This window comes from Sceloporus occidentalis, unplaced genomic scaffold (assembly GCF_023333645.1).
Source record: "Sceloporus occidentalis isolate IW3139 unplaced genomic scaffold, rSceOcc1.0.p SCAF_7, whole genome shotgun sequence".
NCBI classification, from domain to species: Eukaryota; Metazoa; Chordata; class Lepidosauria; order Squamata; family Phrynosomatidae; genus Sceloporus; species Sceloporus occidentalis.
In genome coordinates, this window is record NW_028316987.1 from 49,877,214 (window position 1) to 49,890,879 (window position 13,666).

Here is a 13,666-nt window from a genome sequence, read left to right on the forward strand (position 1 = left end):
CTTTATATGAAAATGGTTGAGCCCGACATTTTATTATATAATAGGAATCTATAATACAACTTCTGAAAATGTTTTGATTGTTAACATCATAATATGTCAATGTAAATCTATTATTTGAATGGGAAGTATAATTGACTATAATTCTCAAATTTCTTTTCACGTGTATTCAAAATGTCAACAGTGCTTAACAGAACAGGTCTATGTGCTTCAATATAGTATCACTACATTTTACGAGAGTTTATTTACATCTTTATATACTTGAACACTTACATATATATATTAAATTGTCCTGGCTTTAAACACAGATTAACAAAATGGAAAACAGTAATGTTAATAAAGTACATTACAATAGGTATTTAAGCATGTTTCAAGCAACTGGTTAAAAATGTTTACCTCCTGTGTGTAAACCTAAGGACTGCCTTCTTTCTTCTAGCTGTCTGGGATTGTTTGCTATCTTCAGGTGCCTGGTGGGCATCACTGAATATATTAAATTAGTTACTGCACACATGTGTTCAAGCACAGTAACTGGCTTGTAAGGTACACACTTGTGTTCACATCACTTCCTCACATCTCCAAGGCTATCACCTCCACAGTACTCCTGCCCTTTCCATCCTGCCTTGAGAACCCAGGGTTAATGCATTGATCAACTAAAAGGCTACCTTATGACTATCATTTGAAATATTAGTTTGATTTTAAATGCTATGTTAAGTTTCATCTATTAAATTCTGCAGGTTGTTGATCAGTTATGACATAGTTTCCCTACCAACATTTATGTTTTCTTGAAAACTGATATTTTTTAGTCCTCATTGTTTCTGCCTTTTTATTGTTCTAAAATATCTTGCAGCAAATTAAGGATACTGAAAATGGGTTGTCTGTCCATGCATTTCTAAACTAATATTGGTGTTTTAAAACTAACTGCAACATAATTTTAAGTCTTCCCATTTTTTGTGAATGGGTTGTATCACAGATGGTGTTCTCCTGAATGATTATTGATAAACTAATTGACAGTTACATCACACTGTAACTGAAAAAATGCATTACAAGGTGGGATGATACTGTTCTGCTCCATTTGTAACCTGTGTCCATTTATTTCCTTTATATATGAAATCATCATTATTCTTTTACATCCAGTCAGTTTCTGATCCCCCCCCCCCCCCATGATTAGTTTGATTACTGAAGCTTTTAATATAGGACATTATCCTCAATTTGTGAACAGGTTTGTTGCAACGTTATTTCTTTATGCAGGAGGAGACCCTTTGCTTTCCTTCTCCCCCTTCCTTAATTAGATTTCATGCACTGCAATTGTTGACAAGTGTTTTTTTCCCTTAGCTTGCCAAATGCATAATTTGTTTCCTTGGTTTTTGGATAGCTTTACACCTTTTAAGTGAAGCAGTTCAAATTCTCATCATGAAATTGCTAAGAATGTATTACAGCCAAAAAGACATAATGATAATAGTAATCGTACATTCAGTGAATCATATGGTTTTCTTTCCTTCCCCCAGAGTGCAATAGAGTCTTTATTTGGAGCATCATTAACTGGGATTGCCTATTCGCTTTTTGCTGGGCAACCTCTAACTATACTGGGAAGTACTGGACCTGTACTAGTGTTTGAAAAAATATTATTTAAGTTCTGCAAGTAAGTATATCTTTATTCATAAGAACTTAGCTTTGAATTACCTTTGTAGTTTGTAAAATAAACAAACACCTTTATTGTAATTATTATTGTCCCTATATTTAAGGCATTTCAAAGTATAGATAGAGTCAAACAGACCTACTAATGCTGCCTTCCTCAACTTGAGATCACCCAGATCTGTTGATCTATACATCCTATAGAAATGTACTTGCTATTGCTATTGCCGTTGCTAAAATAGCTTTCCTTGGCAGTTTCCTTGGAAAATGTGTCTTGAAGATTTTCTGACATATAAAAAGCTGTGCTGGCATATTGTTTTGACCGGGAAATTCTTTAGATGCACATCTGGAGTAGGCATAGGCAACACAATGTTTTGCTGCTTCCTCTCATACAAACAGGGCTGATTTCCAGAAGAGAGTGGTGAGACACATGAGACATTTATGTTATGGAATTTCATCAGATTCCATTATTTTCTCATGCTTTTAACACTTATGTTAAACCGCTGGTAGAGGTGAGCCAGAGGTTTCGAGTGAGATATTCTATTATTTACATGACAGGCAATTCTGCTTCTTTTACATTTGAGTCATGTGATTCAGTGGAAGTGCTGGATCATGAAAAATGCACTCCTTCCTTCAGTATTACTGTGAAGAAACTAGAGGCTTCTGCTTTTTTAAAAAAGATTAACCACATTTCAGAACACCCCTAAACCTCAGCTATGGTTAGTCTTAACTAGGTTAATTTAAACAAGCTTGCCTCATAACCCACGGTTTGAAATTGGCTTTCTTCCACTAGCTACAGCTTGTGAAGGTAAAGATACCACAACAACCATTTTGTTTCTGAAATGGAAACAAACAATTCAAACTCTTTCTTGGGACCGTGGTGAGGGAGGAGATGGCTTAGCACTGTGTGTAAATGTATGTAGTGGCTGGAATAATAAGCATCAATAAGTTAACAGTAAAGAGTGGTTATGAGTGGTTTATCTGGCCAGGGAAGTGAAATTCAACAGGGTAAAGATGAGAGTGCATTCCTCTTAATGCATCAGGAAGTTAGTATGATTGTGTATGTAGATCCATATTTGCCACTGGAGGGCTCAACTGTTCATGACACAAAGTGCTTTTTAACAAGTAAATTGCCTACTTGGAAAGAAAGGAATTGGCCATGGTTGTCAGTCTTGCTCTTGTCAGCGTGTTGTTAGTCTGCTTGTATTGTAAATATGTTGTCTTTGCAGACTGTTAAAATATGTCAGATAGTTCAAACTGTAAAATCTGTGAACAGGGACTGGTTGGTAGAAATTTTTAGCAATGCCATTGGTTGTCATTTCAGTTTTGAGTACAATTCAGAATTCTGGTGACTTGGGACATGGGTATTTGAGGGTTAGCTCTCACATAAACTTCCAGATGGAATTCAGATGTTATAATTCTGTAGCACAGTAATAACAAAACTGGAAAAGTTTATCTAAAGTTTAAAATAATTTGACTAATTGCATCTTCCTTCCTTTCTTTTAAATAGAGACTATGGGCTTTCCTATCTTTCCCTACGAACCAGCATTGGCCTGTGGACATCATTTTTATGCATATTGTTAGTAGCAACTGATGCTAGCAGCCTTGTGTGTTACATCACTCGATTTACTGAGGAGGCTTTTGCTGCTCTTATTTGCATAATATTTATATATGAAGCACTGGAAAAGCTTTTTCATTTGGGAGAAATATACCCTTTTAATATGCACAATGACCTCAATAGACTGACATTGTATTCGTAAGTTGGCTTTCTTCTTCTTCTTTTTCTTCTTGTTTGTTTTATTTATTTATATCCCACTTTTCTCGTGTTATAGAGATTCAAGGTAGCTAACAAATTTAAAACAATACCAGTTAAAAACTTTTAATACAAGTTAGAAACAATACAAAATCATTACAATGTAGATACAAAGTGTAAAAAATAATTAAACAATTTTAAGAAGTTAAAAAAGTTAAAATGTATTTAAAACTCTATACAAACCTTAAAATCTGAATTACACAGCATTTAAAATCCCAACCCTCATCAGTCTGACAAAGCCTAATGGCCCAAGAATGTTTTTATCTGCCACCGAAAGGAAAACAGGGATGGGGCCATCCTGGTCTCTCTAGGGAAAGTGTTCCAGAGCCTGGGAACAGCTACCACAAAGGCCCCATCCCTTATTCCCCCCAAAGAAGCCTGAGAGGGTCGTGGGACAGAAAGAAGGCCTCTCCTGATTATCTTAGCGATCTAATGGGCTTGTAAAGGGAGGTACAATCCTTCAAATAATCTGGATCCAAACCATAAAATCAGCAATTTAAATAGTGTCTGGAAACAAACTGGCAGCCAATGGAGCTGTTGGAATAAGGGAATTGTGTGCTCCCTGTAGCCAATTCCAATTAACAACGTGGCTCCAGTTGAAGTTTCTGAACACTTTTCTGAGCACTTTTCACATAGAGCACATTATAGTAATCCAAACAGGATGTAGCCAAGGCATTTACTGTACCATGTGACCAGATCTGACTTCTACAGGAAAAGGAACTAGTTTTGGTATACTAGCTTTAACTGTGCAAAAGCACTCCTGGTCACTACTGAAACCTGAACCTCCATGCTCAGAGCTTTTTAGAAGTACCCCAAACTGTGAACCTGTGTTTTTAGGGGGGGGGGGGGGGGTTGAACCCCATCCAATACAGGCTTAAATCCTTATTCCCAGATATCTCTTTTTACTGACCACGAGATAATCAGTCTTGCCTGGATTACGCTTCAGTTTGTTTGCCCTCATCCAGTAATTCAGCTGCCAAGCGACAGTTTAGCACAGGAACAGCTTCCTTGGAATTAGGTACAATGGAGTGATAGAGCTGGTTATCATCAGCATACCGGTGACAGCTTACTCCAAAATTGCAGACAGCCTTTCCCAGCAGTTTCATGTAGATGTTAAAAAGCATAGGGGACAACCCTGAATGCTGAGGGACGCTATAGGTCAATGGTCAAGCAGGAATTCCCCAGCACCATCCTCTGAGAGTGCCCTTCCAGGAAAGAATAGAGGCACTGTCAAACAGTACCTCCAAGCCCCATCTCAGAGAGGTGATGCAGAAGAATACAATAATAATAATAATAATAATAATAATATAACTTTTTATTTGTATTTCCCGCCTCTCCCTGTGGATTAAGGCAGGATTACAGCAAAGAATAAAAACCACAATACAATACAAAATACAATATTATTTAAAAATACAGTCAGTAAAATAACAACAAAGGTCAGTGGTATCAAAAACTGCTAAGAGTTCCAGCAGAACCAACAGGGACACACTGTTCCTGTACAGTTTCATGGCTAGGTCATTCATTAAGGCGATCAGTGATGTTTCTGTCGCACAACCAGGACTGAAACCAGACTGACAGGGATCTAGATAATCCATCTCATCCAGGAACCCTTGGAGTTGAGAAGCCACCGTACACCAATACCTTACCCAAAAATGGGATGTTGGAGGCTGGCATATAGTTATCTAGTATAGTGGGATTTAGGGGTGAAATTTTTAGAACATTACTGTTCTTGTTGTCTTTATTAGCCCTATTGAGACATTCTATATGTGGGCTTGGTAAACGTGGGGAGATGGAGCACTATCATTGCCTTCTGATTGGAACCTTTTGATCAGGGTTTAAAATTGCATCAAGAGCCTCCACAGAATGAAGAGGCTTTCCACTTTAGAAGGTTGTCCTGTATGCATAGAGGTCAATGAGACAATGACACATAGGGGATATATATTTACTGTAATCAGTAATTCTTTAGCATCCAGGCAATTTGCTGATATTTTCCTTTTCATCCTTCTTGTTTGTCTTTTAATGTTTAACAAAGAAAAAAATGTGATTCTCTTTCGAGTGAATGTTTTGCTGCTTTCATTAAACATATTTGTTGCTGTGTTATACTCTTTTCTAAACTTTAGATAGACACATTGTATCATAACAAAACATATGTAGTTGCTATTTTTTCTGTTATGATATGAGTCAAAATGTAAAGAAGGTTTATAGTTTTAAGATGAAAATGTGGGTAAAATTTGGACATTTTCAATTTGACAGATGTGTTTGTTCAGAGCCTCCAAATCCCAGCAATGAGACACTGGTGGCATGGATGAGAAATAACAAAACTGTAGAATCTATACCATGGGCTAATCTCACAGTTGAGGTGAGTTCTTTGCAAGATAACAGAAAGGTAGATATTCCTAAATATCTGTAGAACAATAGATTACATCTGAAACAATATGGCACACAAGTTTAAATTTCTTTCTTTTTCCTTTCATATTGTTTGAGGTTGGGATTGCCAGTTTCAAGTCATAACTGTTGAACTTTTGAGAAATTAATCAGTTAAGCTTTACTCTATGTGAAGTGGTATATCTAATACAGTGGACCCTTGTTATACGCTGGGGTTTGGTTCCAAGATTCCCCATGTATAACAAAATCTGTGGATGCTCAAGTCACATTAAATATAATGTATATAGCAAAATGGTGTCCCTTATAAAAAATGGAAAATCAAGGTTTGATATTTGAAATTTTTACTTTTTTTGAACATTTTCAAACCATGGATGGTTGAATCTGTGTATAAAAAAATCTGTGTATAAGAAGGGCTGAGTTAATATGATCAGTGCACATTGGGCAAGATCCAGGAACTCAAAGGAAAGTTCAAACCAAGGGTGGGGATACTCTATGATTAGAAGAGGAACATGCTACAAGATTAATAAAAAATGAAAAGACAATGGAAGCAATATATGGAAGAGTTATATAACAGAGAAGAAAAAATAAATGACACATGGAACGAAGAACAATACAAAGATGAACCCAAATCCTAGAGAGAGAAGTGGAAGCTGCAATAAGAATAAATCATCAGGAATAAATGATATTCCAATAGAATTGCTACAATCTGCACAGACAGAACCAACTCTAGTACTATCTAAAATATGCCAACAAATAAGGAAAGTAAAATAGTGGGCAACAGGCTGGAAATGATCAATATACATCCCAATCCACAAAAAAGGGGACACACAGGACTGCAGCAACTATAGTACCATAGCCTTAATTTCCCACACAAGCAAAATTATGGTCAAAATTCTACAGCAGAGACTCCAGTCATTTATGGAGAAAGAAATCTGAGAGGTGCAAACCGGTTCAGAAAAGGAAGAGGCACTGAGGATCACATCGCAAACATGCAAGAGTTAATGGAGTGCACCAAGGAATTCCAAAAGAAATTCAGAGTGTGCTTTTTGGGGGGTAAACAATGGCCCTGGACAGACTGGCCCTTTAGCATGTCCCGGCAACGTGCTAGGGTTGCCTTGGGGCTCCGTTTCCAGACGCCCCGCAGCCTACCATATATACTCAACTATAAGTTGAGAAATGTATGCCCCAAAATGGACTCTAAAATTATGGGTCAACTTATATACGGGACAGTAAGTTAATACTGCTTATAAAGTTCCTAAAAGAAGTGCCCACCCTTTCTTCATGCACGTTCTCCTCTCTCTCTCTCTCTCTCTCTGTGTGTGTGTGTGTGCATGCTATCCCTCAGACTTCCTTCATAGTCAAAGCTAACAAAAGCTGCTGAGACAAGAGAGAGAGAGAGAGAGAGTTGCCTCCTTGTTTGAGCCCCCCCATGCTCTCCTGTCTCTCAGTGTGTGCCTTATCCCTCATCCTTCCTTTGTAGACAGAGCTAATAAACAGTTGGTGAGGCAAAGGAGAGAGAGCAAGTATGCTGAAGCTTGTACCCCATTTTGCAAGCCATGAGCCTTGGAAATCCTGGGGGTGAAGGGAAGAGAGCGGGGGTTGTAACCTATTTTGCAATCCACGAACCTTGGAAGTCCTGGTGGTAAAGGGAAGGGGAGAGTGTGTGTGTGTGGGCATGCGCGCCAAGTTATGTTTCCCCATTTTCCATGCCAAGACTGTGACCTTTGGTAAAGGTCCAGAGAGGGAGAAGTAGGGAGGGAAGTGGTGCTTTGTTTTCCCCCTTTAGATCTTTTGTAACATGCCCCAGTGTTTGACCCTGACCTATCCACAGGTCATAGCAAAATCCATGATTTTGGCCCCAAGAACTGCCCTTGATTTATACATGAGATCAACTTATACATGAGTATATACGGTAAGCAGAACAGTGGAGAATAGGGTTTTTTGAAATGTTTCACCCACAGGGATGCCATGAGTCAGGGCTTGCAGTTAACAGCAAATATATATATATTTGCAAGACATAAATGAAAACAATACATTTTCAACGAATAACAACTTTGTACCCTGTAGTCTTTGAGCTGAAGGTCCTCGTGTGTGATATTCTGTTGAATCCAAATAGACTTTGCAATGTTGTCTGCTTAACCCTGATCTATACATTTGTGGAAAATGTATGATGAATATGGTGCTCTGTATACTTAAGGAAAGGCACAAATTTTACTGTAAATTTGATATAACATCTAACTTGTGTTTTTGTATAACTTAATTTACAGCAATGTAATGATCTTCATGGAATATTTGTTGGATCAGCATGTGCCCACCATGGTCCGTATTTTCCAGATGTTCTTTTTTGGTCTGTCATATTATTCTTCACAACATTTTTCCTCTCCTCTTTCCTCAAGCAATTCAAGACTAAACGTTATTTTCCCACTAAGGTAATTGTGATACCAGTTATAAATTTCATGGATGTTCATATTATTTTGCTGAAGGACGATTTGTATCTAATGCTTAAACATTTGATAATTAGTGCTAAGCATGTAATACTCAAGGCAAAAAAGTTTGATTTTGTTGCATATGTTTTGATATTTGTGATTTAGCCATACTTCTTTATGAGAACCAGGAGATTGTCAAGTGTGATCACATAAAATATAGTATTGTGTGATGACTAGAAAAGAGGAGTAAATGCAGCATGTTGTTGCAACTGACTATGGAATGAATAGCCTTTGATGGCTTCTTGCTTTCATTTCCTGTTGTCATAATAATGGCATCCTAAATGCATGTTAGCAAAGCCATTTATAGAAAGACAGTTGGTGTATCTGACAGATAGATGTCGAAAAATAAAAGAATCAAACACCAATTTAAATTAAACATTTATATTTGAGTTGATTACTTTCCCTGTCAAAATAATGGATATCCCAGGGAAAAAACATATGATGTGTAAATGAAAATAACTTAGAAACAGTGATCAAATTGACAGAAATTGCTAGAAGAATGTTTGAAATAAGTTGATTAATAATTTTACATAAGTCACGGTTCTGTTCAATTTCCTGAAATATGTAATATGCTGTATTGAACTTTTAGGACAATAATACTTTCTGATGCATATAATTCCATACATGACATAGGTTCTTGATTAAGTTAAATGTTTCAGCTTAACAACTTGCATTATGTTTCTCTCACACGAGGCAGGCATCCATTTGAGTAAATAATTTCTGTAAGGGTAGACTTATATAGTTCAGGACCATCTGTACAGACACATTGCAGCTTAATAGCAGCAGTTGTTTAAAAGCCGGAATAGATATAATGGAACACTGCATCTTTTAAAATTATATTGTAATTTCAAAATTTATAACTGGAGAGGTTGAATTCAGTGGTAGCTGGTGCCTTCTATATCAATAGAGTGGTGAATCTGTTTTGGTTTAGTCCAACCTTTAAATGAGCTTATATACCCTTACCCTGAAATAGATTCAGTGCCTACTCCTTTAAAATTTGGAGTAGAATTTGGTGCAAATTGAGTCCCAGTGACATTGAAAACCAGCAGCTGTCACTGGTTGAATAACTCATTATTAACAGTGGTCAAATGTATGCTAAACCACAGTCCATGATAAAAGGGGGGCTGAATGGTAGGATTTATAGTCCTAAAACCTGCTTCTAATAGTTAAAAGCCAGTGTTTCATTATTTCAGATGTGTTGTGGCATTTTGATTAGATTTTACTTAGACTCGTTCTGGAGAATAAAATAGTCTTCATCTAGCCATTGTTCCATGACTTACTATTAAAGGTTTGCCTTTGATAGTAACAATTTTTATAGAAAAAAATTTTTAGATGCAGGAACTGGATTCTTAATCAGGTTTTGCTAAAGGTAAAACTGCATGATTTTACATACATCACAGTCCAAATAAACATAAATCTCACAAAATACTTGGACTCACTTTAGTATAAGAAAGTAAGGGACATATACTTACTGTTATTAATGTATTTTGTTTGTAGAAAGAAAATATTTTTACAAAGCATACTCTTTTTTTTTAAAGGTGCGTTCTACAATAAGTGACTTTGCTGTGTTTTTAACAATAGTGATTATGGTTACCATAGATTATCTTGTGGGAGTTCCTTCTCCTAAACTTCATGTGCCTGAAAAATTTGAGGTAAGCAAATATATTAATTTTAAGTACAATCCTGTAAGTATACTCTTTCAATACGACCCTCAGTTTTGGAAGTCAACTCTTGCAGTCAGTTGTTCCTACAAGATACTAAACAAGTATATTAGCATTTAAGGTCTAGATAGAGCCATACAATAAGAGGTGGTAGAATGGAACTGACAGATTTGACCACGTGTTTTATGCTTGAATAATACAAAGGATATTTTTCTCCATGTGGCTTGTATATTTATAATGTTCATGGCTGCAGCAGTCAGGACTTTTTAAAAAACAAAACAAAACACCCTCAAAATATATTCCTGCCTCATGTTTCTTCATGGAAATAAATAAATAAATACATTTCTCACCATGTTAGCTTTGATACAGGTCTCACAGGGATTTGCTTCTAAGCATGTGTGCAAAGGATTGCACTCTTCTATTGTACATTGGGTCCTTGCCTTATGTGGGGGATCCATTCTGCCCCCCCATGCATAAGGCAAAAAGCGTGTATGCTCGCTCCCCATTGGATATAATGGGGCTCGTGCTTGCTGTGCGGCTGTGTGCACACACCATTCTCCCTTTTGCCGAGCGGCTTCAAGTCTCCCTGAATCTGGTGCTTTCTGAATATTCAGTTCCTACCTGGCTGAGCCTGAATTTTAAATTGCCACGAATAATGGGAATTATTTGGAGTGCATCAGGTTGGTGAAGACTGGTGTGTTCCATTTCACATGTGTCCCTTCATGCAGCAGAAGCTTTCTTCCACTCTTATTAACAGCAGAAATCTGTGTACATTTGGCACAGTCCTGTTATCATGTGGAGGACAGGACTGTTAGGGCTGGAATAGACAGTCTTTAAAAGATGCCTTCAGGGCATCATCAGAACGTGGTGTTTACATGCCACATCCTCTGATAATGTCCTGAAGCTGCCCAGAAGCCAGGTGGCAACCTGCACAAGGATGGCTTCAAGATGCTCTGGCAGCATGGCGTTTAGATGTCGTATGCCACCGGAGCATTTTGAAGCTGCCATGGGGCCGTGGCACAGCTGCTAAAGGTGGCTTTTCCATGGCCCAAAACTGGAGTGGATCTTTGCCATTCCTTTTTGAGCTGGCTTCAAAGCAGATCAGCATGTGGTTTCCATGACCCCAGTCCATCTTTAGAAGGGGTGCCTTCAAGCTGCTCCTTCTTGCCAGTGTGTTTCGGCCCTTAGTCATCTTCATTTATTGTCCAGCCTGCTTCACAAGGGCATGAGGTGACCTGCTTTGAAATGTCATGTGAAACTGTTGGTAGTTGACCATATTGCAGGAAACCAATTTATCTTAAATGGTCTATAACATTCTTGATGTGTTAAAGTAGATTGCCAACAATGGAAAAATGTGCTTGTTAATTGCATTTTATATGAAGCATATGTGATATACTTTAATTTTATGAATGCCTGAATAACTGCCTGAACTATTCTAAACATTTTTTTTAAAAAACTTGGCATCTGTATTATTAATATTATCTTATTAATTTGTATTCTGCCATTCTCCTGATAATGGGACTCTAAGTGGCTAACAACATATTAAAAACATTACTAATCAAAAACAATCTGAAAACATTAAAAGTATTCATTTAAGTTTTAAAAAGCAGTTAACAAATTCATGGAGTTAAAAAATTAAAAATATTAAAATACATGAAAATACTGTATACCAGCTTTAAAAACAGAACTGGACAACATTAGAAGCCTAACCCTAGTTAGTTGGTAAAAGCCTGACTGCACAGAAATATTTGACCTGGTGTTGGAAGGCATCCTGGCCTGTCTAGGGAGAGTGTTCCAAAGTTGTAGTTGTAGAAGGTGATAGCACACTGTGTAAAAACATCATGTATACAGTATTAGTAATTCAATTGTTTCTCTGAAATCTAAAGAAGAAATATATACTCTTTCTGATGTATTTTTATTATTTATTTTATAGCCCACACGAAGTGACCGGGGGTGGCTTATAGATCCTCTAGGATCTAATCCTTGGTGGACGCTTGTGATAGCTGCAGTTCCTGCTTTACTCTGTACCATTCTCATTTTTATGGACCAGCAAATTACAGCAGTTATTATAAATAGAAAAGAGCATAAACTCAAGGTGAAAATGTCCATTTATTTCATCCCTGTAAATGTGAGTTTTGTTATGTGTCTTCAAATCATCTCTGACTTATGGTGACTCTAAGGTAAACCTATCATGGGGTTTTCTTGGTAAGATTTGTTCAGAGGTAGATTGCTATTGTCTTCCTCTGAGGCTGAGAGCATGTGATTTGTCCAGGTTCATCCAGTGAGTTTAATTGTCAAGCTAGGAACTGAATCTTGGTCTCCAGATTCATAGTTCAACTCTCAAATCACTATGCCACACTGATAGTTAGCGTATTTTCTGCAATACTTACTTCCTCAGTATGCTTAGTATAGGTCTAAAATTCCAAACTTGGAATTCAAATCCTATGTTCAACATAAATTCAGAAACTGGAATAAAATTTTATTCCAGAAATTGGAATAAAAACATTCATATCAATCCTAATTTGTTTATAAATTCTGCCATATTCTGGGTGAAACCTCTAGAAAGAGACTGTCAAGGGATTACGCCGTAAACAGAAGACAAGCTGTTTGTGAAAAAATTGTGCAAATTTGTTAGAAATGTAGTGTTAAGGAACTAGGTAAAAGACTGGGAGTAGATATTAAACCTCACAGTTACTGAATATTCTGCTTAGCTACCCCTGTACTATTCTGAACTATTTCTCTTTTATGAGAACCACAAGTTTTGTGTAACTATGTTTTTTCATCTAGCAGTACTGATACTTGATGCTAGATAATTATGATACTGAAGACTTTTGAACTGTTGGAATGTGTGCTTACTATAACTGAGAAACCTAGGCTTAGAATACAGATCAGCCATGGTTTAATTCTTTCCCCCTTCTATCTCCTGACCAAGCAGCCACTATATCTTTTTATTATACTCAAAATCCACAGCCCCTGGAATGTGTTCTAGTGTCTTAAAACATCAAAGTATTATCAATGTCATTGTAGAAAGTTCTAAGATTTCATTACTAAAATATGTTTGTCATGATAAGTATGTAACATGTTTCTGTTTGACTTCACAGAAAGGTTGTGGCTATCACCTGGATCTGCTCATGGTTGGCATTATGCTAGGTATATGCTCTGTCATGGGCTTGCCCTGGTTTGTGGCTGCAACTGTTCTTTCTATAAGTCACGTGAACAGTTTAAAAGTAGAATCTGAGTGTTCTGCTCCAGGAGAACAGCCAAAGTTCTTGGGAATTCGTGAACAGAGGGTGACAGGATTAATGATTTTTGTTCTGATGGGTCTGTCAGTGTTCATGACCTCTATATTAAAGGTAAGGAGGAAATCATTCTGCTGTAAAATCATGTAGTCTTAATATGTTCATAAACAATTTAATGTTCTCATTGGTTAGATTTGGATGAGTTGAAGTTTCTTCGTTTTTGAGAGTGCAAGGTGAGAAAACATTTGGCCAAGGTGTTCAGTTAAGATCCAAGTATTATTTCTTTGTTTGGACTGCTTCAAACTGAAATACATACATAAACTTAGTCTGTATTTACTATGTTACTGAGTAAAATGGGAGACACATTACAGAGGAAACAAACTGGGAGATCATTTACCATAACCTGTTGTACTTGTATTAATTCTATTTTAGCTCCAAAATACCTAAGAATAT

General features: G+C 36.9%; 1 protein-coding gene across 10 annotated transcripts in view; it reads left to right on the forward strand.

The window, feature by feature from the left end:
* Positions 1-13,666, forward strand: part of SLC4A7 (solute carrier family 4 member 7) — a 100,696-nt gene that overhangs the window by 74,135 nt on the left and 12,895 nt on the right. For 9 of the 10 annotated variants that reach the window (XM_089532912.1, XM_089532916.1, XM_089532906.1 and 6 more), the window contains 7 exons: positions 1,503-1,636; positions 3,140-3,385; positions 5,696-5,801; positions 8,095-8,256; positions 9,852-9,965; positions 11,908-12,069; positions 13,076-13,327. In XM_089532912.1, the coding sequence (XP_089389038.1) occupies positions 1,503-1,636; positions 3,140-3,385; positions 5,696-5,801; positions 8,095-8,256; positions 9,852-9,965; positions 11,908-12,069; positions 13,076-13,327 (1,176 nt within the window). The remainder of the gene's footprint in view (positions 1-1,502; positions 1,637-3,139; positions 3,386-5,695; positions 5,802-8,094; positions 8,257-9,851; positions 9,966-11,907; positions 12,070-13,075; positions 13,328-13,666) is intronic. The other variant, XM_089532911.1, reaches the window with a different exon arrangement.